This window comes from Ornithorhynchus anatinus, chromosome 19 (assembly GCF_004115215.2).
Source record: "Ornithorhynchus anatinus isolate Pmale09 chromosome 19, mOrnAna1.pri.v4, whole genome shotgun sequence".
Lineage (NCBI taxonomy): Eukaryota > Metazoa > Chordata > Mammalia > Monotremata > Ornithorhynchidae > Ornithorhynchus > Ornithorhynchus anatinus.
The window spans coordinates 13,748,920-13,772,937 of NC_041746.1; the positions used below are offsets into that span (position 1 = coordinate 13,748,920).

General features: G+C 60.0%; 2 protein-coding genes across 3 annotated transcripts; one reads left to right on the forward strand and one right to left on the reverse strand.

Moving 5' to 3' along the window:
• The first annotated feature begins 592 nt into the window (after positions 1-592).
• GNMT (glycine N-methyltransferase) lies at positions 593-4,694 on the forward strand. Of its 2 annotated transcripts, none has more exons than XM_029047489.1 (6): positions 593-829; positions 1,538-1,665; positions 3,317-3,430; positions 3,641-3,783; positions 4,101-4,222; positions 4,326-4,694. In XM_029047489.1, exons 1-6 carry the CDS (start codon positions 624-626, stop codon positions 4,495-4,497), a joined length of 885 nt encoding a protein of 294 aa, XP_028903322.1. In that variant the 5' UTR covers positions 593-623; the 3' UTR covers positions 4,498-4,694. The 2 variants fall into 2 exon arrangements, with proteins under 2 accessions (XP_028903322.1, XP_028903321.1); XM_029047488.1 differs by having other exon boundaries at positions 4,399-4,694.
• A 1,458-nt stretch (positions 4,695-6,152) lies between these two features.
• On the reverse strand, positions 6,153-18,068 carry PEX6 (peroxisomal biogenesis factor 6). Its single transcript, XM_029047466.2, has 17 exons — positions 17,152-18,068; positions 16,325-16,488; positions 14,676-14,759; positions 12,010-12,112; positions 11,783-11,919; positions 11,542-11,653; positions 10,973-11,181; positions 10,503-10,698; positions 10,144-10,220; positions 9,798-9,930; positions 8,849-9,054; positions 8,605-8,666; positions 8,217-8,325; positions 7,933-8,049; positions 7,471-7,548; positions 7,058-7,197; positions 6,153-6,689 (listed from the first exon to the last, which is right to left on the reverse strand). Exons 1-17 carry the CDS (start codon positions 18,040-18,042, stop codon positions 6,553-6,555), a joined length of 2,955 nt encoding a protein of 984 aa, XP_028903299.1. The 5' UTR covers positions 18,043-18,068; the 3' UTR covers positions 6,153-6,552.
• Positions 18,069-24,018: the final 5,950 nt, after the last annotated feature.

The window sequence follows — 24,018 nt, forward strand, 5'->3', positions numbered from 1 at the left end:
GGGGGTGGCCCTACACTGCCAGGATGGGGATCGTCTCGGGTCTCCCGTCCATCGCCTAGGGTGGATGGAGAAGCCACCTGGGCAGGAAGTCAGAGCCAAAAGGGGGGCGCGGGAGCAGTGGACCGACTCCGCGACGCTCCCACCTAACACCTCCCTGCCATCCCTCCCTCCTGCTTCCCCGGAAGGCCTGCGGAATCCCCTCCGGCCCCGCTTCCAGGGAGTCGCAGTTGCCAGTTGCAAGGGCCCCGGGCCTCTGGTCTCCCCACGCAGCTCTTCCTGGACAGCTGGGGCTCTGCTCCAGCTCCCTCCCCTTCCTACCTCGTCGCCGGGCCCAGCCCCCTCCCCCGTCCCGGTCCCGAGGGTCACGGGCTCTGTGTCCTCCTCCTCCTCCTCCTCCTCCTCTTCCTGTCCCTGTGCCCTGGCACGCACACGGAGGCACACCTGAGGGCGGAGGGCGGAGGGCGCAGCTGTCGGGAGGCGGCGAGGGGGGCGGAGGGGCGGGCCCGGGCCCCGGCCCGCCATTGGGCCGTCCGTCCGGGCGGGCCGGGCCCCCGGGCCCGGTGGGTATAAAGGCCAGGGGTCCGGGCGGCGGCGGCGGCGGGGGGCCGGGCTCGGGGCGAAGCATGGTGGACAGCGTCTACCGGACCCGCTCCCTGGGGGTGGCGGCCGAGGGGCTGCCCGACCAGTACGCGGACGGGGAGGCGGCCCGGGTGTGGCAGCTGTACATCGGGGACACCCGCAGCCGCACGGCCGAGTACAAGGCCTGGCTGCTCGCCCTGCTGCGCCAACACGACTGCCGCCGAGTCCTCGACGTGGCCTGCGGCACCGGGTGAGGAGGCCGGGCACCGCCTTGCCCCCGGGGAGGGGGGGGGGCGTGGGGAGGGGCCCGCCCGGGCCCGGGACAGCCGGGGAGGGGGAGGGTCAGGGACCCCTCGCTTCTCAGGGCCACCTTTCAGGACCTCCAGCCCCCCTCTACCTCCCACGTCTCCCTTGACCTCTGACTTCCCTCGGATTCCCTCCCCTTCCCTCCTCTCCCTGACCCCTGACCCCTGACTTCCCTCGGATCCCCTCCCCTTCGGTGGCCCGACTGGCCCCTTCCCTCCCTTCCCGGACCCCTGACTGACCCCTGACTCCTGACCCCCCGACTTCCCTCGGATTCCCTCCCCTTCCCCCCTCTCCCTGACCCCTGACCCCCTGACTTCCCCCGGATCCCCTTCCCTCCTCTCCCTGACCTCTGACCCCCTGACTTTCTTCGGATTCCCTCCCCTCCGGTGGCCCCACTGCCCCCTTCCCTCCTCCCCCGACCCCCTGCCTTTCTTCGGATTCCCTCTCCTCCGCTGGCCCCGCTGGCCCCTCTGCCCCCTTCCCTCCTCTCCCTGACCCCTGACCCCCTGACTTTCCTCGGATTCCCTTCCCTCCTCTCCCTGACCCCTGACCGCCCCCACCCCCAGCATGGCTCAGTTTCTCCTCGGGTCCCTGCCCTCTTCCCGCGTCCCGGCCCCCCCGCCCGGCCCCCGTTCCCTTCCCTCGTCTGCAGCGTGGACTCCATCATGCTGGTGGAGGAGGGCTTCACCGTGACCAGCGTGGATGCCAGCGACAAGATGTTGAAGTACGCCCTGAAGGAGCGCTGGAACCGGCGGCACGAGCCTGCCTTTGACAAGTGGGGTACGGGGGCGAGGCGGGGGAGGCGAAAAGCCGGGGCCGAGAGAGAGGGCCGCCGAAACCAGGGAACCCAAAGGGGAGTCCAGCCGAAGGGGTGGGGGACAGCTCTTACTGAACAGAGAGGGGATATCCGGGAGGGACCCTTACTGCACGGGGGTCCAGAGCCTCTCCAGGGTTTCCCTAGGTGCCGGCAGCCCCCTCCCCCGAAGGGGTAAGACGATGTCGTCGCCCTCCCGCGGGTCGTTCGGAAATTTCCTATCCGTGAAGGTCCCATCCAGTTTGGATCTTCCCTGGGGAAAGGCTCCAAGTCAGAGAAACACCCTCTCCCCATCCCCTCCTCTTCGGTTTCCCCACTCAAGAGGTGCCCCCATGGCCTGCAAAGAGCCATTATTGGGAGGGGACTCACCCTAAAGCTGGGAGAGACCTCAGATGGTCTGACAGCCCCCTCCGCTTCCTACAAATTAATCTTCTCTGACTAATGAATGTCTCTCCCATTTTAAGAGAATCCCAGAGCTCCTGATTCCGTAGCCCCACTCCCCACTGCCCGTTCCAATGTCTAATCCGCTTGACCGTCTTCTGATTTTTCTTTGGACTGTTAACCCAGCTCTTATTCATGATGTAAGCCTCTCCGGTTCAGGCCTCTGCAAACGTGAAAAGTAACCGTTCAGCATTCTCAGAAAAATTCTTGTGTTTGCCCGACAGTGATGGGGGGCGTTGAGGAGCCGGAGAGTGTCTCCTCTTAGCCATGTTTCCGCTTTGCTATACACCTCCACTTCCTTTAACCTTCCAAGGCCTTGTCTTCCAATCTCTCATTGTTCATGTCTGCTCCAGTGTCTTTCTGCCCCTCCTTTTTAAAGCGTGATGACCGAAACCGTACCCAATACTCTGCTCCAACGGAAAGATTATGGAATTGATCCGATTCGCCCTGCATTTTAGTGTCCTGTTTTTATTTGTTCTCAGAACTTAAATGGGTCTCCTGGTGTGGCATAGCTGTTCCCCGCAAAACTCAAAGGGGGGTCAGTTGGGGCAGCTGCTCGGTGCATCCAGGCGACCGGCACCCTGGCGTTGGCGGGGGTTGACTTCCAGTGGCCCTGCTGGAGTCGGGATACTTGGCCCGAGTTGGCCAGCGGTGCCAGCAGCCCTGCTTTTGGAGCTGCCGGGCCCTAGAGTGGCCGAGACTGTGCGGGGGGGCCTTGGCGTCACCCAAGCCAAGCCTCCTCCGTGAGGGAACCAGAAACGGTGAAGTGAGCAGCCACCGGCCTCCGCCCACCTCCTCCGTGGCAGACTCTGCCAGCTCCCAGCGGTTTGACTTGAGCCAAGATGGGGCTGGTACCGTCTGCGGCTCCCCCGGCCACGTGTGCCCAGTGGATCGGAGGCCCGGATCCCAGCGCTCCGACCCGGCTTATCCTTGGCCTTTGATCCCAGAGGGTTGGGTTGGTCAGAGGTGACCGCCCCTCCCGGCCCTTCTACTGCCTCCTCCCTATTCCCTCGCACGAAAGTCCATTCCCTCTCCAAAGGAGAAACTGAGGCCTGGGTCCAAAGTCAAGGTAGGGAGTGGGGAATGGAGGGTAAGCGGACCAAAGGTAGAGACCAGGTGGGCCTGGGAGGCGGTGGTTCCCATGGTTAACAGTTTCCCCCCCCCATCTCCCCACAGTCATCGAGGAGGCCAACTGGCTGACGCTGGACAAGGATGTGCCACGGCCCGGTGCTGGCTTTGATGCCGTCATTTGCCTGGGCAACAGCTTTGCCCACCTGCCCGACATTAAAGGTGAGAGACGGGACTGTGGCCTTTAGCGCTCTTGGGTCGAGGACCACTCCTCTTCAGACCCCGCATGGCCTCCTTTCCTCCTCCCTCCCCGCCCGACCCAGCCCTTCGCCACCAGGATCCAGACATCCCCCTAACCCAGTGCCCAGTGCCATCCCGGCTCTGTAGCGAGGGTTGTCGTGCTAAGCGGGGTCCGTGTGTCCGCACACCCAGGGGACCAGAGCGATCACAAGCGGGCGCTGCAGAACATCGCGGGCATGGTGCGGCCTGGGGGGGTCATGGTGATCGATCACAGGAACTATGACCACATTCTCAGCACCGGTTGTGCCCCCCCCGGAAAGAACATCTACTACAAGGTGTGGGGCTGGGGTCAGGAAGAGGGGGGTGGGTGCGGTGAGCCCAGGGCGTGGAGGCCGTGAGGAAAGCAGGCAACCTCCGCCCCTCGCCCAGTGTGGGGAGGTGCAAACAAGAAACCAGGTGGGAATGACAGCATTCCACCGGGAGCCTGGAGGTGGAGCCAAGGCCTGGGGGAGGGGGGCAGGAAACATTTTAGGGGGATCCTAGGATGGGGGGGGAAGCCTGGGGAATAGCTCGATGCAGGGGCATCCAGCAAAGGGACCTAAGCATGTTCCCCCCACCCCGGCCCCACCCTTCACCTCCACGCTGCCCACAGAGTGACTTGACCAAAGACATCACCACGTCGGTGCTGCTGGTGAACAACGCCGCTCACATGGTGACTCTGGACTACACGGTGCAGGTGCCCGGGGCTGGGCACGACGGCAGCCCGGGCATGAGGTAGCCACCGCATGGGTTATGGAGGGCCGGGATGGGGGAGAGCCACATCCACTGCCCGCTGGGGGGACCGGCCATCTCACCCCCTCTGCCCCCCATTCTTCAGTTCTGCCCTCCCGCATGTGGCTACAGCGAGGGGCTGCCCTGCCCCTGACACCAGGCCTTCCTCCCCACCGCAGCAAGTTCCGCCTGTCATACTACCCGCACCGCCTGGTGCCCTTCACGGAGCTGCTCCGCGAGGCTTTTGGCGGCAAGTGCCAGCACAGCGTCCTGGGTGACTTCAAACCTTACCAGCCGGGCCAGGACCACACGCCCTGCTACTTCATTCACGTGCTGAAGAGGACCAACTGAGACCCCGGCCCCACCCGTCCCGTCCTAGAGAGTGAAGGCGTGGGGGCGGAGGGTGAATCTTGGCTCCGCTACGGGCTCACTTCTGTCAGCTCCCGTTTCAGGAAATTTGATGCTCCCAGCCTCAGTCTGTGTGCCTGTGTATTTGTGGTGGTGGTGGTGGTGGTGATGGTGCAGGGTTGGGGGGGGTTGGCGGTGCACCTGCCCGAGGGGCTGCCTGTCCGTCCAACCTTCCAACGCTCCCAAACCCTCAACTCCCCTCTGCCCTCCAAGGCAGCACCCAGCCCAGCTCTGGTGCAAGGGGAAATCTGGAGGGTGGACTCCGAGAGGGTGGAGCACATTCTCTCTCTCCCCCTCGCACTGGGCCTCTTCTTCCTCCCGCATCTTGGCTGCCTCCTCTGGGGTCAAGCCCAAAGAGGCATCGAACGTGTTGAACATCCAGGGCCCAGCTGTCACCCTGTGGGAAGGTAAGAAGGGCAGGCCCCGAGTGGGGGGCAGGCCCCGAGTGGGGCGCAGAAGGGCGCTGGCTTCTGGCACAAGCCCCAGCACAACGGGAGGTGCCCAAGGCAGCCAGAGGAGTGGCTGTTTGGAAGGGATAGTGCCAGGATGACCGACACAAACCAGGCTGGCCTAGTGAGCATGGGCTGGGGAGGTGGGATCTGGGTTCTAATCCTGGCTCTGCTGTGTGACCATGGGCAAGTCAACTTCTCTGTGCCTATGACCTCAGCTGTAAAATGGGAATTTTACAGAGGGCAGAGTGTGAGCCCCTTGTGGGACTGAGACTGTGTCCCACCTGATAAGCCTCTACCCCCCTCAGCACTTAATAGAGTGGCTGGCACACAGTAAGAGCTTAACCAGTACGATTTAAAAAAAAAAACAAAAAGGTCTTGAGGGCCAGGGCTAGGCATGAAGGCATAAGGGCCCAGGTGACAGGGCATGGCACAGGCCCCAAGATCACAGCCCGATCTGGCTAGGACTCCTGCCCGGTTGATACGGCTGCGGAACCATGATAGGGTGGTACCAGCTGGCTGCTAGGATCTGGGCCGCCGTGGCCCTCCCTGCTCCAAGACAGCCCTAGAGGAAGGGCTGCAGGACTCTGAGGTGAAGCCGGGCCAAGGGAGGAAAGAAGAAAAGAGGTGAGGGGAAGGGGCATCGAGCACGGTCTTCCCCAACAAGTCAGGGCAAAGTCTGGGTAGGGGGGAGAGGACTCGCGTCAGAGGTCAGGCTGGACCTTGACCGGAGCCAAACCCACGGGATCCAGCCTGCCCTGGGTTCGGCCTGGCTCGGAAATGACCCCTGCCCCGGATGACTTGGCCCGGTACCGAGAGCGCGATGGAAGCCAGGTGCCTCTGAAACGGAAGTGAACAGAAGCAACCAGAAAGGGGCTAGACCCCATCCAGGGCTGCTGCTCCGTACCGAGTTGGCCCTCGAGCTAAGGAGGTGCCAGCGGCCCCAGGAGCTGAGTTTTGGCCCACTGCCCCTGGTGTTTCCACGCTTCCTCCTTCCCGCTGCCTCTCCGTAACTGACTTCCTTGTAATGCTGGAAGACTACCAATTTACGCCAAAGAATTTTTCAGCACAGAACAGAACTCGTGTGTGTGTATATATATACATATGCATATATATATATAGATACATTTCTATTTCTTCAGTCTAAGCCTGTGGGGGCTTAGCTAGAGACCGGAGCCGCACCCCTTCTGCATTCTCCCACTTGCACCCCCAAGGCTGACCCCGGCCCAGAGAAGTGGTCCGCAAGGATGCAGCGAGCGGGGGAGGGGGCTCTCCCACAAGCCTCCAAGAGGTCCCGTTCCCCACACCACTTGGCTGACACGGGGTGACGGGCGGGACCCCCGTCCAGCTGGCTGAGGCGGGGCCGGGTGGGATGCCCGCCGAGTGTCTGGGGAAGGGAGAACTGACGGGCTCCCGTGGCAGCGAGAAGGTAGTCCTGGGGGCTGGGGGGCAGGCTCGCGGCCCCACTGAAAGCCCCTAGCAAGCGGCAAACTTGCGCTGGATGCGTCTGTAGCGCTGTAGCTCCTGCTCCGACACGGACGGCTGCAGCTGAGCAGCAGCCTGAAGCAGGTCAGCCATGGTGAGGAGCAGCGCCGAGCCTTCCGCTGGCAGCCCTGCGGGGAGGAGCGGCAGGATCGGCCCATCGCCCGCCCACTTGGGAGAAGGCCCCGGCCCCTTCCCGACACTGCACAGAACCTGCGCACCCAAGGAGAGATTATGGAAGGAGGGAGAGAGGGAAGCCTGGAGTCCTGGAGCCGGGATGGACCGCAAGAGGTGATCCGGTCCTTCCCTCTCTCCATCCCTGAAGATGGACAAGTTCTGCTTCCTGCCTCCTCTCGGCCCCTCCTCCTTCGATGAAAGATATTTAAGGACAGACTCAGTACGGGACCCCCACCTCAGAAGCTGCTGCCCAGAGCCAGGTGTGGAGCAGAGGGGAGAGGAGAGCGGGGAGGGGAGCAGAGAGAGGAGGTGGGCAGCTCACCGTTCTCCACGTCGTGCACCCTGCGCCGGAGCGCGGCCGTCATCGCGTCCGAACACAGGGCGTACAGGTCGGCGCCAGTCAGTTGGGCTGGGCAGCGGTCCAGGACGCTGGCCAGGCACACGGAGGGCTCCAGCTTGAACCTGGATGGACGGAAGCCGGTCGGAGTTGGCTCGATCCGTCAGCTCCCATCCCCGGGGGCTGCTTCCCGCGGTCTCAACACACTAGTCATCCTGCCCGGCTGCCGCGATGCTCCCTCCAGACCCGCCTGAGCCTCTGCCTCAGGGAGCCGCCATCTCCACCCAGGCAGGGTCCGGGGCCCCGTGGAGGTAGTGTGGCCCACAACTCCCTTCTCGGGATGCTAGACCCCCCGTTCCCCTCCCATGCCACCGTCTCCAGCCTAGGCAGGATCTTACTTGCGAGTGATGGCACTCAGAACCCGCAGCTGAGAGCCCCGGTCTTCATTCACTCCCACGAATAGCAGCTTGTCAAACCTGGGCAGAGGAGGGAGGGAAAGGAAGGGGTGAGCACAGTGATCAGAGTTCACCCTGGCTCAGCACTGCCCACCACTCCACTTCCCCTTCTCCACCCTGTTTCCTCTCCTTTCCTTCTGGGTCAACGTGGGTCCGGGCACCCAAGAGACGGGGCCAGCGTGGGCCGGGGCCTCTAGGCATGGCACGGCCTGGCAAATGTCAGCTGGAGCCAGGGGCCGGTCAGCATGAGCATGAGCCCTCGGCAGCCTCGTGGAAGCCCGCAGGGTAGGGGGGCAGGGGATGGCAGTCACGTGCTGGGATAGGGCAGGGATAGGTTTCTGGTGGAGGGAGGCCCAGGAGAGGAGAGGCAGCGATGGGAGAAGGGGAGAAGGGGGTACTACTTACCTGCCAGGCCTCAGCAGGGCGGGGTCCAGGAGGTCAGGTCGATTGGTGGCTCCAACGACGAACACATCTTTGCTGCGGTGAAGCCCGTCCAGTTCGGCGAGGAGCTGGGAGACCACCCTGAGGTCAGAGTGAGCTGGGATGAGAGCGCGGCACCAGCCCTACAGCTCCGACACCCCAGCTCCCTCCTCCCACCGACCTCTACCCCCCTCTTCAGCTCCCCATCCTCCACCCCCGAGCCGTCCCCGCAGGACTGAATGCCTCTGGCTTTGTCCCAGGCCCCGCACCTGTCCATAACACCCCCAGAATCACCGCTGCGGCCCCGGCTGGGGGCTAGGGAATCCAACTCGTCGAAGAAGATGATGCAGGGGGCGGCGGCCCGGGCCCGGGCGAACACTGCAGGTACGGGGTCGGGGGTTGGGGGCCACGGATGGGACGGACAAAGTACCACAGGTTCAACCGGGAGGGTGGGGTAGGTAGTCAGCTTTGGGTGAGTGGGTGAGGGGAGCTGGGGTGGTAGGGGAGGAGACCGGGGGTACCCGGGCCCTCCCTCTCTCCTGGGGAGAGTCCACTCCATTAGGGCTGGGACAGTTTCCTGAGCTGACGGGCAAGAGAGGTGGCCTGGAAGAAGATTTGGGGAGGGCGGGGCGGGAATGGGCCACGAGGCCGTCTCACCTTCCCGCACGTTCTCCTCGCTCTGTCCCACGTACATGTTGATGAGCTCCGGGCCCTTGACACTGGAAGGGTGAGAAAGGGAGAGAGGGGGTGGAGGGGGACTGGAGACTACATGAAGCCTTCGAGGGAGGGGGAAAGGAAGGAGTTTCCTGGCTTCCCCTCACCCCGCCGCCCCTGGCAGCCCCACCCCAGCCCTACCCGCCCCACCCCAGCCCTACCCGCCCCACCCCAGCCCTACCCTTACCTGAGGAAGCTCAAGCTGCACTCAGTGGCCACAGCCTTGGCCAGCAGGGTTTTGCCGGTGCCCGGGGGCCCGTACAGCAGCAGCCCCGAGCGCCGCAGACCCAAGGTCAACAGCTCTGGGTGATCCAGAGGGACCTGGATGGTCTCCAGGATCTCCTTTTTCACCTCCTGGAGCCCTCCCACATCCTGCCAAGACACCGCCGGGATCTGCGGAGAGAGCGATCCGGAGACCCGTTGCGGTGAGGAGGAGTCACCGGGACACCAGGGTCTGCTCGGATGGGAATGGGGTGGGGGTGAGGGGCAGGGCCTCCCCGCCTCTGGGACCCGTTGCGGGATGGGGTGGGAGCGGGGATGAGGCCAGGAGTTGAGGTCAGGGCACCGAGGAGCCGGTGGGTCGCCGAGTTTTAACCAGATTCTCTGGGAGACGGAGCGATGCCCCGGGGGCTTTACAGGACAGACCAGATGGGGAGTGACCAGGGAAACAGGATAGTCAATCCACATTCAAAAACAGCAAGAGTGAGCTGAAGGGCTGGGGAGAGGAGAGGGTGAATCGAGGAAAGCTTCCTGGAGGAAATGGCCCAGAGATGCAATGGAACCTGGAGAGGAAGAACCCTGTCGGGGCTCAATGGGGACAGACAGCTGTTGGGGCAGGAGGAGGAGACACCCGACAACTGTCGACCCACGACAGTGCCTCTGGGGGGTTGGGGGAGCTGTGGGGTTCCAGGGCACTTTCGGGACTCCAAGAGTCAGCGTTCCACATGGGCAACTGCACTTGGGCCCCGAAGCTGGATTTGCACCCTGGCACGCCCAGAAGGGCGGGAGGCTCAGGCTCATTCCTGGTTCTGCTGGAACCCGGACACCACAGTCCTTAATTTGGGCAAGGGCCAGGGCTGAGTTGGGTGGGCCAGACTGGACTGGCTTGGGGGAGGGGAGGGTCGGGGGGCTCTTACCTTGGGAGCCCCGATGGCCTGGGTTTGGGCCTCCTGCAGCTGGTCCAGCGCAGCCCTGAAGTCCTCAGCTAGCAGGGGGAAACCAGCGGCACACAGGTCAGCCTCATCTTCCTCAGACAGCTCACCTTCCATGCTGAGCAGAGGCAGGGAGGGGCAGGGGCAGGTGAGGACTGAGACTGGTCCACACCCTCAGGGCCGCCCTCACCTCCTCTACGTGCCCCTTCCAGAACTTCTCCCTGCATTTCCCCTCCTGGGGCTGCCGAGGCCCCCTCAGGGCTCATTCCTCAGCCCCAATCCTGCCTGGATCGCACCCGCCGCTCTCCATCACCTTGTCCCAGCCCCTCACCTGGTGTTCCGGATCCTGGCACAGGCTGCCCGGCTGCTGTGGGCCAGGAGGGCACAGAGATCACCCGCCACAAATCCCTAGGACACAGGTAGGGGTGGATGGTGAACCCTGGGACCAAAGGACCAGAGTACAAAGAGAAAAATGAGGTAGTCTCCCCCTTTTTGTTGGGCGGCAGTGGGAGGGGGTGGGGGAAGGGGGTAACCGACACTAAAAATCAGTAAAATGTTGAATGAATGTGAGGGAAACCCGGGCCCGGACACCTCCTCACCCCCTTATTGCTGGAGTGAAGAGAACTCAAGCCTTTTAGGCCGATCCCCAACCTGGACCTGGGCCGGGGCAGTCGGGCAGCCTGCACTTACCGCACTCCTCCGTGCCAGCTGTGCCAGGCTCACTTCCTGGCCCAGGGGTAGCGAGGCAGTGAGCGCCTGCAGGATGCTCAGCCGCTGCTCCTCCGCCAGCGCGGGCACCTCCACTTCGTGGGGAAAGGCCGAAAGCACATCCGCGGGGACCTCCTGGGGCCGGCAGGTGGTGGCCACGACCAGCAGCGGGAGGGGGCTGCGGAGAGAGGCACGGTGGAGGAGGGCGGGAGGGCACGGGGCAGAGGACGAGGGGGAGGAGGAGGAAGGAGAAGTGCACACTGAGGGACAGAAGAAGGGGACGGGCACCCCCGGAGGATCAACACCACCCTCAGAGAAAGAAAGCTGGGCTAGAAAGAACAAGGCGGTGGGGTACGGAGCTGGGGAGGAGCTAGGGAGATGGCGATGTGAAGCAGAGAGAAACATGGGGGGGGTCCGAGCAACAGGACCGACAGCCCTGGAATGTGGGGTACCTGCTGGTGGGGTCGTTCTCCAGAAGGAGACGGCGCAGCGTGGCTAGCACCCGGGCATCCTCGCCTGCCCCGTCCCGCTCCCTCCCCAGGAGCTCCACGGCCCGCAGGAGCAGCACGACCGGGCGGCAGCGCCGGGCCCGAGCAAAGGTGGCATGGAGGCGGCTCTCCTGGGCCGCGCTGGTGTCTGCGCACAGCGCTGAGCCGTCCACCTGGGAACAGGGACGGGGGCTGGGGGCACGGGCCGGCGGGGCGGAGGGAGGGAGGGCGGGCAGGCTGAGGGAGGGCCAGCTTGGGGCAGGGCCTGGAACGAGGAGTCCGGAAGGCCGAGTGCAGTGGGGTGAGCGGGGAGGGCCTTAGTGGGTGGGGGAGGGGACCTGGCCCCAAAAGGACAGGGAGAGGCGGGAGTGGGTGGAAAGATAGTGGGGCAGGGGCAGGAAGGCACAGCGAGAGGGACTACTGGAGGGATCTGCGATGGGAGGGAAACTGAGGCAGAGGATGGAGCTTCGGGAAAGAGCATACTCAGAGGTTGAATATAGATGAGGAGGGGCGCCCTTCCCCACTGCCCTCACCTTCAGCAGGTGGAGGCCGAGGCGGCCGCAGGCGGCCGTGACGGCGGTGGTTTTCCCGCAGCCCGGAGGGCCCTTCACGAGGACGGCACCAGGCCCCACCAGCAGGTCGCCCCTGCAGTCACACACGGACACCCTTCTTTCTCCCAGCTCAGCCGGGGAGTCGTTTCCCCGCGCCTCCCCGCCCCCGGCCTTCCCACCCAACCCTGAATACCCCCAGCCAGGAGTCCGGTGGCAGACTCACCCAGGTCGGAGCCGAGGGCCGAGCGTGTCGCAGAGCTGCTTCACCAGCGCCTCCAACCCCGGCGGGGCCAGGCTGTTCCACGGGGCGGGGGCTCCTCGGGGAGGGATCCAGGGGACCAGGCTCAGGGTGGCACCCCCCTGCGCGTGGGAATTGGAGGGAGCCTCAGGTTCGGCCCGCTGCTTCCCTCAACCCCGGGTGCTGCGGAGCCCCCATCTCTCAGACCTCACCAGGTAGAGGGAGGTGTGAGTGGTGTCTGCCAGATAGGCGGGGCCGGGTGGATCGACCGCCTCTCCCACAGTCGACTTCACCTTGAAGTACAGCTCGGGCCACCTGGGGGAAGGAAGGCAGAGAGCATCTGCTCCCGGCTGCCCCTTCTCGGGGCAAGGAGGGAACAGGGGTGGGGTGAGGGGGAATGGGGCAGCCGTAGGGCAGGACTGGGAAGGACAAGGAAGGTGAGCTAAGGCGGCTGCTTTTCTTGGGAAAACCCAACGGCTCACCGGGATGCCATGGGCTCTCCGTCTGAGTGGCTGACCGGACGGGAGTCACCTAGGTTTTAAGCTCATTGGGGCAGGGATTGTGTCTACCAACTGACTGATGTCCCGGGAGCGGGGAGGCTGAGTATTCTCTACCTTTCAGGGGCAGAAACTGAGACTGCAAGAGATTGGTGGCTCACCCAAAGCCCCCCAAGGCAGCGGTGAGAGACCAGGGCTCAGGGTTCTGCCCATTAGACCGCCCTGGCTCGAGGGGCTCGGTTCCCACCTGTGGACCACCAGGTTTCCCAGTTCCCAGCCTTGGGAGGCCTAAGTGGGAGAGGGCCAGCCACTTTTCTCAGCAGGCCTTGTTCTAGTGATGTACCCCTAAGAAAATGTAGATGGGGATGTGTTAAACCAGTAGGAGGACTGTCTGCTAAAAGCAGAGGAGGAAACAGGTGTGGTGACCCGAGACATCTGGCTGCAGTCAGGGGACAAGTGTGTTCTCCTCAGGGCCAGGCCGGACCAATACAATCCCGCTTTATCCTGGACGGGGTTGACTTTGGGGAATAGGAAACTCAGATCAGCGCTCTCCTCATCTTGCAAAACACAGGACCTGGGCCATTCTACCCTGCATGCAAGCCAGCCCAAAGCCCCCACCATCCACATCTCTTGGCTGGGACCACCCAAGGTCCAGGCTGGCCTAACTCAGACCACGAGTGGGAACCCGGTGGGGGCGGGGAACTGGCCTCTGCCTCCCCGGTTTTAGGTCGGTGGCCCCAGATGGTTCCCAGGTTTTAGGTCGGTGGGCCCAGATGGTTGGAGCATAAAATAGGCAGGCTGGGTTTAGAAGTCTGCCAGGCAGTCTGATAACAAGAGGATAACAGAAGCTTAAAAGAAGCCGGTGTCACCGATGCTTATTACTTTACTTCCTAGGCCTGACGCGGGAATGGCTTGAGGTCCAACTTTGAATGGGATGGGGGAGATTGGGGCTTCGATCAGGGGACCTGGGGGATTCCAGGCTGGGCAATTTCAGGCCAGGTGGGAAGCGTTTGCAGTGAAGATGGAGAGGCAAGGAAGCTGCCATGGTATCGGCAGATTCCCCAGCCCCTCCTGAGTGTGTAGAGGAAACAGCTGGTGGTGATTGTGCTGAACTTTTACAAGTGGATATTAAACAGGCCCGGCCAGGACACTGAGGATCCTGGCACAATTCCCATTCATAGGTACTCGAGGCCCAAGCGGGGAAGACGACGGAGACACAGCCCTGGCCAATAAATATAATTGAACCAACTGGCCCGGATGTCAGGTAACAAGATTTCCCAAGGCTGTGATTAACTTCAAGCAGGTGTCTTCCCCTCTCAAAAGCTTAATTCCCCAGAGCCTGTGGGGCACTTCCTTAGAGGCTCCTTCCCCTTCTGTTCAAGCAATCCCTGGGTGGGGGAAGAGAGCAGTAGGGGAGCTTGAACACAAGGTGCCTGACTTCCTAAAAGCTCAAAACACACTGGGTGCTTTATCTGGACCTGGGTGGTAATCCTGGCTCCACCTATGTCTGCTGTGAAACCTTGGGTAAGTCCCTTCACTTCTCTGTGCCGCTTATTTCACCTGTAAAAGGGGGATTCAATACCGATTCTCCTTGCTACTTGGATCGCAAGGCCTGTTTGGGTCAGGGACTATGCCTGAGCTGATTATGTTGTATCTTCCCCGGTGTTTAGAACAGTGCTTGTCACACAGTAAGTGCTTGTCACACAGTAAGTGCTTAAAAAATACCAGTTATTACTATCATTTCCCTTTGGCCGGGACATGGGTAGAAAGTCATTACTAATGTCTGTCTCCCCCTTTAGACTGTAAGCTTGCCGCCAATGTGTCTGTTATACTGTATTCTCCCAAGCATTTAGTATAGTGCTCTGCGCGTAGTAAGTGCTCAATAAATACAACTGAATGAAGGGAAGGAGACTAATAAAAAGAGAATGACAGGCTTGGATTAGGCCTTTTCAGTGGGTGTTATGTAGCTGCCTTCCCGTCTTCCTCCAGCCTCCTCCTCTTCGATCCTGTGAGCGATCCCTTCAGATTTAGACTCGGACCAGTCACCCCTGCCCTGGGCCCAGCTCGGACTGTGTCAGATTTGCTGCCCGTGCAAGGCCGGTGAGTCCCCTCGGGAAAAAAGGAGTCTAAGAAGTCCCAGGTAAGTTCAGTGTTCTCATTTCCCTAGGTCCCCCTCATATTGCAGGGCCCCCATTTCCAAAGGGCATTTGAGGGGGCAGGACAGCTATTTCTGCTTACATCTTTGGGCAGAGTTTTGACTGCTCACTGTTCCCAGGGCCCTTGAAACATCCTTATATTCAGTAAGTGGGCCACGGCTCTTAATAGAAGGCCCAGGAGGTGGGTAGAGGGGGTTGCGGGGACGGGGGGGGGCGGCTGCGTACCTGGGCAGCTTCTCTGTGCTTCCCTCCAGGACCTCGATCTGCCCGAATGTTGGCACGCACAGAATGTCCCCTTCCTGAACCACCCTGAAACACAACAGTAGTTTTGATGAGCAGCTGCTAGACACGGGGGTTTGAGCGCCTCCCCAAGCCACAGCTGAGGCTGGTCTTTATCAAACTCCCAAGCCTCTGTAGAGAAGCGGCGTGGCCTAGTGGATAAAGCACCTGGATTTGAATCCCAGCTTTGTGACCTTGGACAGGTCACTTCATTTCCTCTGGGCCTCAGGTATCTCATCTGTAAAATGGGAGTTAAGACTGTGAACCTCATGTGGGAGACACGCACCGTGTCCAATTTTATTAGCTTCCCCCCCGAGTCTTTAGTACAGTGCCCGGCCCATAATAAATGCTTAACAAACACCATTTAAAAAAAAGCTATTCAATAGCTCTTGGCAGAGCAGTCTGAAGCGCCAGCTCAGACTCCCTCAAGAACAGGATGCCAGTTCTTCTGGATTCTCGGTCGGGCAGACGCTGGCTCTAAGAAGCCCTCTCGGCTGGAGGAACACTTAGCCCTGGAGGCAATTCCAACCAGATGGGGACAAATGGAAATCCAGAGAGCACAGCAAGCAGCAGCAGCAGGGACAAGCGATAAGCACCTTATTTAGGGCCCAGGCTCTTGTCACCTGCAGCAGTTTTCTCTCAGAAGAATACTTCTGCTCCAGTAAGTACTTCTGCTTCCCTCTGAGCAGAGGGAGGTACAGGATGGGGAGAGCGAGGGAGCGAGTGGGAACCTTGAGACTGTAGGGAAGCTTTTTAAAAGGGATTTTCATCCCCAGACCCTGGCAGACCACTTCGACGAGATGCTCAAGAGGCATTTCGCCAAGTTAGTCTGTTGGTTTGGATTTCTGAGACGATGGGACTCGCCCAGCCCCTAAAATGCCACCCCTGCTTCGAGGGACCTCGGCTCCACCGGAGGTTTGGGCAGATCTCGGCGGACCCGCTGGAGATCACCGGCCCCGGTGGGGCAGCACAGGATGGTCTCAGGGGACCACCCAGTGCGGGGGACGCCCCCAGTTCTGGGGAGTTCCTGAACCAGGGGCCCTCCTGGCTGGGCCGAGGCCCCGCGGGAGCACGGGTGGATGTCAGAGAAGTTTTCCCCCTGGCTGACCAAACTCCGGTGGTCTCGGGGTAGCCAGGCTACGGAGAGTTCTGAGACCCCCTCCCCACAGTGCCAACATCCCTTCCGATCCTACGTGGCACTGCCCTCATTCCCTAAGCAGGATTGGGTTGGGTTTCCAGGCGTCTCCCACTGGCTACAGGTGCTGGTCCGGCAGGACGGATGGAGCTTTCCTCCCACGATGGTGAGACTCCAAAAAGGGACCCAGGGGGGAATTGAGGGCTCGCACTTGGATCTGTGACCTTTTGGACCTCCTCTTATCCTCAGCACCCTTGTACATAACTTTAAATTACGTATTACGAATGACTCATTTCTTCACAGGTTAATGTCCGTCTCCCCCTCTAGACAGTAAGCCCATTATGTCTAATTAATTTAGTTGTACTGTACTCTCCCAGGCGCTTAGTACGGTGCTTTGTGCGCACTAAGCTCTCGATCAATACCACCGATTGACCCATCAGTCGAGGGGACCGCGGCTGACCTGGGAGTCTCAAAGTAGCGGCGCAGGGCTCGATCGTAGGTGCCGTCGGGGCTGTAGCGGGGCGAGGACACGATGTCCAGGTGCAGCTCCTTGGCAAAGGGAGGGCCGGACAGCACGGAGCGGCTTCCCTTCCCTTCGGGGCAGCCGAGCCCTTCGGAATATCTCTAGCGAGGAGGCAACTGGAGGCTTGAAGGGTTCCCCGCCCGGCTTCGGGCCCGAGGCTCCCACCCCCCCCCCGTCTGGAGCCGAACCCCCTTGGCGCTACCCCCCACCCCCCCCCCCCGGCCATCTGGAAGACGGCGTGGGTGCCTTTCTCACGGCGGCACTGCAACGGTCCAGCCCCGGGGTGACCCTTCCGGGTCCCCCACCCCGGCCTTCCAACTCCACCCAGCAGACGGGGCCTAGGGCGGCCACTCTGGCCCGGGCTCAAGGGCCGAGATGCTGGAGGTGGGAGAGGGGTAGGGGGAGGCAAGATGGGTCGGCGGGAGGGCCGGGGTTGGCCTCGAGGACAGAGCACGAGGCCGGGAGCCGGAGGCCCTGGATTCTAATTCCGCCTCTGCCGCCCGGGCCGGGTGGCCTGGGACGAGGGACTCGGCTGCGCCCGCTCCTTCTCTGCAAGCGGGGTCTCGACCCCTGCCCTCCCTCCCCTCGACGGGCGAGCCCCAGGTGGGCCGACGGCCTCCGCTAAGCGCCGGGCTGGTCCCTCCCCACCGAGGCTCGGGGAGGCCAGCCGGGGGAGAGGGTGGGGATGGGGTTCTCTCCCCCCGTTGCTTCTCCTCGGGGGCGTCTAGTCCGGGGCGGGGCCCCTCCCGGGCGGCGGGCGGTACCTGCAGGGTCAGCTCCCCGGGGTCCAGGGGGTCGCAGTGCAGGTTGAAGGCGAGGGCGGCGGGCAGCAGGGCCGGGGGCGCGTCGGGGCCCGGGCGGTGCGGGCCGGCCCAGGGGGGCTCCAGCGGCCGCACGGACACCGGCCGCCGCCCCCGGCCCGGCCCCGCCGCCCCCACCCACACCCACTCGCCCCCGAAGAGGCCGAGGCCCCGCAGGCGGCGCCGGCTCAGCCCCAGCTCCGCCCCGGCGCCCACCCCCGCCCCCCGCAGCGGCCGCGCCGCCCCGCCGCCCGCGAAGGCCGACGGCAGCGGGGGCGGGCCGGCCGGGCCGGGCGGGCCGGGCGGGCCGGGCGGCGGGAGCGGCGGCGGGGGGCGGAGGTCGGTCAGCGCCAGCCGGGTGTCGGGGCCCAGGAGCCCCTGCAGCGCCGGCCGCGTCTCCAGCAGGCGCGGGGCCGGACCCGGGCCCGGGCCCGGGAGGACCTCCCCGCGCCGGCCCAGCAGCGGCCCGCCCCGCCAGCCCGGGCCCGGGCCCGCCGCCCCCAGCAGCGCCCAGCTCAGCGCGGGCGGCCTCCGCACCGGCCGCAGCCGCACGCGCGCCCCCGGGCCGCGCGCCAGCAGCCGCAGCAGCGCGCGGCTCACCAGCACCGCCGGGACCGGCCCCTCCGCCCCCGCCGCCGCCCCCGCCGCCGCCGCCGCCGCGTCCGCCCCCGCCGGGGCCTCCAGGGCGGGCAGCAGCAGCAGGCCCGGGCCGGCCGGGGCCCCCTCCGGCCGCAGCGCCAGCACCGGGCCCCAGGCCGCCCCCGACCCCCAGGGCCCCCCGCCGGGCAGCAGCACCGCCAGCGCCGGGGCCTCGGCCGGGAAGGGCTCCAGCAGCCGCAGCACCGCCACCGCCATGCCCACGCCTCTCTGCGCACGCGCGCGCGCGCGGACCGGGCCACGCCCCCCCCGCCCCGCGGCGCACGCGCACACGACCCCGGCGGGCCCGCGACACCCTCTGCGCACGCGCGCGCGGCCGGGCGACCCCACCCCTTCGCAAGCCGCGCCCCCTCCGCGCACGCGCACACGACCCCGCGGCCCCCTCCCGCTCGCGAGACACTCCCCCCCCCCCCGCGACACCTTCTGCGCGCGCGCGGCCTCGGCGCCCCGCCCTCCCGCCTCTGCGCACGCGCACTCGGCCCCGGCGGCGCCCCCTCCCGCCGCCCGGCCGAATCCAATCGAACCTGTCAATCACAACCCTTTTTTATTTTTTTATTTTTTTAAATCGCATCCGTTAAGCGCAGGCGCGTGGGCCTTCGTTCATTCATTCAACAGTAGTGGTTGAGCGCCTACTATGTGCAGAGCGCTGGACTAAGCGCTCGGAATGGACAATTGGGTAACAGAAACCATCCCTGCCCAATGACGGGCTCACCGTCTAAACGAGGGAGGCAGCCGGGCAAAGCAAGACAGCATCATCAAGATAAATAGAATCAAGGAGATACACACCTCAACAAAATAAATAGGGTGACAAATAATATATACATTCATTCAATCGTATTTATTGAGCATTTACTGTGTGCAGGGCTCGGCACATAATAATAATGATGGTGGCGTTTGTTAAGGGCTTACTGTGTGCAAAGCACTGTTCTAAGCGCCGGTGTACTAAGCAACTCGGGTTGGACACAATCCCTGTCCCCCGTGGGGCTCACAGTCTTCAGCCCCATGTTACAGATGAGGGAGCTGAGGTACAGAGAATAATAGTAATAATGATGGCATTTCTTAAGCTCTTACTGTGTGCCAGGCACTGTTCTAAGCGCTGGGGTAGACACAAAGTTATCAGGTTGTCCCACGTGGGGCTCACAGTCTTCATCCCCATTTGACAGGGAGGAACTGAGACAAGGAGAAGTTTAAGTGGCTTGCCCAAGGTCACTGTACTCTCCCAAGCACGTAGTACAGTGTTCTAATAACAGTAGTAATTGTGGTATATAAGCGCTTACTATGTATGTAGCAGGCACTGTTCTAAGGACTGTAGCAGGTACGAGCAAATCGGGGGGCGGGGGGGACACAGGCCGTGTCCCTCATGAGACTCACAGTCTTAATCCCCATTTTACAGATGAGGTAACAGGCACAGAGAAGTCAAGTGACTTGCCCCAGGTCACGCAGCAGACAAATGAAAGAGCCGGAATTAGAACCCAGCTCTTTCTGGCTCCCAGGCCTGTGCTCTAACTACGAGGCCATGCTGCTTCTGGACACAGTGTGTGCTGCCCATGGTAAGGACTCAGTCAATACCGATGATGATGATGATGATGATGATTCAGTTGGCCTTTCTGACAGTGGTCTCGCAATGGACTGATGATTAACAAGAACTGTCAAGAATGACTCCAAGATGTCTTTCCTGAGTCAGAAGTGAGCACTCTGAGCCCATCATCGTTTAATTATTATAATTTGGATTCTTTTTTCCATGCCTTACCTTGCACTTGCTCACTTTTCAGTTCATCAGTTATTTTTCAGGCTATTCCAGTCGGCTCTGTGAGATCTCTCTGAAGTTTATTCCTAACTACAAGGTGCTTCACTTCTTAGAAGGATTTCATGTCATTTGCAAACTTTGAGATTCCTCTTCCAGATCAACCGAGACTATCTCACCCTGAGACGTGGTTACTTATTCCTACCCGTTTTTTTCAGTCAGTCGTGTATCCACGATGATATACCTTTCTCTCCATTCCACAATTTCATAGTTTTTTTTAAAAAGCCTTAGATTTTACAAGGATGAAAGAGCTTTGGAAAAATAAAAATTATACTCACTAGATCCCTCTGTAGCCACAAGCTTCTTGATACCCTTCAGTGAACTTCAGCAGAAGAGTGAGGCATGATACCCCTTTTTCCAAACCATGGTCTTTCCCTACAAAGCTCTGTTTTTTCCAAATGCTACTTAACCCTTAATTTGAATTTTAAACTTTCCAAGTTTTCCAGGTTAGACTCATCAAGCTGATTCCCAAGATCACATCTGGAATTCTTCTAGGTGGGAGTTACACTGATGATTGGCCAGTTCTCCAGGACACTGACGGTTTGTCACGATAGGGACACACAAACAACTGGGGAATTCTAAACTTCTACTCTTGAGTTCCTTCAGAACTCATGGGAACTATCCAATCTCAGATTGATTTTCACCTTGTCTGTGAATTTGGTTTAAAACCACCTCGGTGCTCAACCGTCTCTCTGGCCTGCCTACTAAAAAAATGTCAGTGTGGACTCTCTAACACCTTACTCAGAAAAGACTGACTAAAGAATAAGTAATAATGGCATGTGTTTATAGCCTGGCAACATGAATCCCATTATTTTCCTTCCCTCCTCCAAATCTCAGAGATTGGTCTCGTTAGACCCCAAGCAACCCAGTTCAATCATTTTTTTAGGCTTGTAACATTATGTAGACGCATTTGTACATTTTGGCTTTGCTTGACCCTGTGCTCCTTGTGGACAGGGAATGTGTCTACCGACTTGGATATACTGTATTCCCAAGTGTTCTGTACACAGTTAGCACTCAAAAAAATACCAACTGACTTTTTTTTTTTGGCCAGTCTCCCATTTGGTGGCTCTTTGACCCCACCACAACTTCTAGCTCTTGGCCCATCTCTCATTCGAGATTAAACTTGAAGTGCCTGAATATATGTGCTGCCTTCTCTCTCTCTGAATTCTCTTCTAGACTCTCACATTCAGGATTTCATCTTTGACCACACCAATGTCACTTAAGGTGCAAAGAGTAAGTGCCTAACCAATACCATCATTATTAAGGTTTCCAATGACCTCCTCTTGGGCCACCTTTAATTGTCCATTTTCTGGTCTATTTTTTTCTCCAACTCTGTTATGTTGTACTTTCTCAGGCACTAAATACGGTGCTCTGCCCACAGTAAGGGCTCAATAAATATGATTGATTCTCCTGTTGCTTTGACATAACTGGCCCTCCACGCCCCCTCCCAAATCTACAACTCCAGTCCTAAATTCACATCTGCTGTATAGCTGCTCAATTTCCTCCCGTCTTTGGAAAAATCTCCATCTCTCTCAACTTTAAAATACCCCAAATAACTCCTAATCTTCCTCCTCAAACTCTTCTTCCTGCCTCAGGCTACCAACAACATCTTCAGCCCTGGAGTCAGCTTTGACTGCTGTCTCTCATTTCCCTCCTCTATGGAGTCTGTCTCTAAATCCTTCCACTTTCCCCTCACTAACATGTCACAGATTTTGTGCCGGCTTTGCTGGAACTCTGGAGTTTTCTAGACAGAGTCCTTAGAGGTTGCCCCTGAAAGTGAGTCTGGCCTGGCTTTGGTCTGCATTTCCCCAGACTCTTCTGAGGCAAAACATGTTAGTGTCCAAACTTGTATCTACCTTGTATCTACCCCAGTGCTTAGAACGGTGCTTGGCACCTAGTGATTGCTAAACAAATATAATAATAATAACTGGGGGCCCCCAGTCTTTCAGTCCATGTTAGGGACGAGTTAGTGCACTTGGAAATTGACTGCTATTTTTTGCCACCACTGACTTGAACCTTTTTTCCTGACCTGCAACTAGCTGGGATTCAAATTCTCCAGACCACAGCAGTCTCCATCTTCAAAGTCCCTCTGAAATCCCCTCTCCCTCGGTAGTCGTTACCCAATAAAGATCCACCTTACCAGCTTTCATCCATCCAACGTTTACTCATTTTTAGGACCTTGGGTTTATACGCCTTGACATTTACACATCCCGTCGACGGATTCTCTCACACTTAGTTGGCTTTTATACTTTTATACTTGGCTTTCAACTGCCGCGACATTTACGTCCGTCGGGCTCGTACCCACCTTAGGCCGTCAGTTCCTTGAGGGCACGGGTCTGCGTCTTAGGAGTCCCTTAAGCGAGAAGCAGCGTGGCTCACTGGAAAGAGCTCGGGCTTGGGAGTCAGAGGTCGTGAGTTCTAATCCCGTCTCTGCCGCTTGTCAGCTATGTGACTTTGGGCAAGTCACTTCACTTCTCTGGGCCTCAGTTTCCTCAACTGGAAAATGGGGATGAAGACTGTGAGCCCCACGTGGGACCACCTGATCACCTTGTATCCCCCCAGCACGTTAATGAGGTGTATGTCTCCTTGATTCGACTTATCTTGATGATGTTATCTTGTTTTTGTTTTGTTCTGTTTTGCTCTGCTGTCTCCCCCATTTAGACTGTGAGCCCGTCATTGGGCAGGGATGGTCTCTATCTGTTGCCCAATTGTCCATTCCAAGGGCTCTAGTCCAGTGTCTGCACAGAGTAAGCGCTCAATAAATACTGTTGAATGAATGAATGAGCGGTGCTTTAATAATAATAATGTTGGTATTTGTTAAGCGCTTACTATGTGCTGAGCACTGTTCTAAGCGCTGGGGTAGACACAGGGGAATCAGGTTGTCCCACGTGGGGCTCACGGTCTTAATCCCCATTTTACAGATGAGGGAACTGAGGCCCAGAGAAGTGAAGTGACTAGCCCACAGTCACCCAGCTGACAAGTGGCCGAGCCGGGATTCGAACCCATGACCTCTGACTCCAAAGCCCAGACTCTTTCCACTGAGCCACGCTGCTTCTCATTATGTGCTTTGCACATAGTAAGTGCTTAACAGATACCATCATTATCATCATCATCATTATTAGTAGTAGTACAATGCTCTGCACACAATTGGGTGACTGGGATAGTACACTCGTTGTGGGCAGGGCTTGTCTCTATGGCTGTAGCATAGTCGCTCAAGCGCTCAGGACAGTGCTCTGCACACCGTTAGCGCTCAGTGACCGATGTGTCCATTCCCAGAGCTTAGTACAGTGCTCTGCACATTAGAGTAGCAGCGTGGCTCCGTGGAAAGAGCACGGGCTTTGGAGTCAGAGGTCATGGGTTCGAATCCCGGCTCGGCCACTTGTCAGCTGGGTGACTGTGGGCAAGTCACTTCACTTCTCTGGGCCTCAGTTTCCTCAACTGGAAAATGAGGATGAAGACTGTGAGCCCCACGTGGGACAAGCTGATTCCTGTGTCTCCCCCAGCGCTTAGAACAGTGCTCTGTTCATAGTAAGCGCTGAACAAATACCAAGATGATTATTATTATTGCTGTAGCGTAGTCACCCAAGCGCTCAGGACAGTGCTCCGCACACCGTTAGCGCTCGGTGACTGATGTGTCCATTCCAGCGCTCTGCACATAGTAAGCGCTCACTAACTACTACTGAATGAACGAATGACAGGCTGAAGGAATCAATGACCGATGTGCGCTTAGTCCAGTGCTCGGCACATAGTAAGCGCTTAACAAATACCAACATTATTATTATTATCATTCAGTAGTAGTTAGTGAGCGCTTACTATGTGCCGAGCACTGTTCTAAGCGCTGGGGGGACACAGGGGAATCAGGATGTCCCACGTGGGGCTCACAGTCTTAATCCCCATTTTACAGATGAGGTCACTGAGGCCCAGAGAAGTGAAGTGACTTGCCCACAGTCACCCAGCTGACAAGGGGCAGAGCCAGGATTCGAACCCATGACCGCTGACTCCAAAGCCCGGGCTCTTTCCACGGAGCCACGCTGCTTCTCGAATGAGTGAATGACAGGCTGAAGGAATGAGGGAGGGCGAGCCCCGTAGAGATCTGCCCTCCTAAGCCCCGCCCCCTTCCCCCGCTCCCCCTCCCTCATTGGGCGGGACCGTCCGCTTTAGCCAATCGGGGAGGAGGGCCCCGGCCGGTTTGTACGGCCTCTGCCAATGAAGAAAAGGCAAGGCCCCGGCGGTGGACCAATGGGGGAGGCGTTGCCGGGCAGGTTTGGGGTCCCGGGGCCAATGGGCGGCGGGGAGGGCCGGTCGGGCGCAGCGCGCAGGCGGCGGCGGCGGCGGCGGCGAGGAGGAGGAGGAGGAGGAGAGAGGAGAAC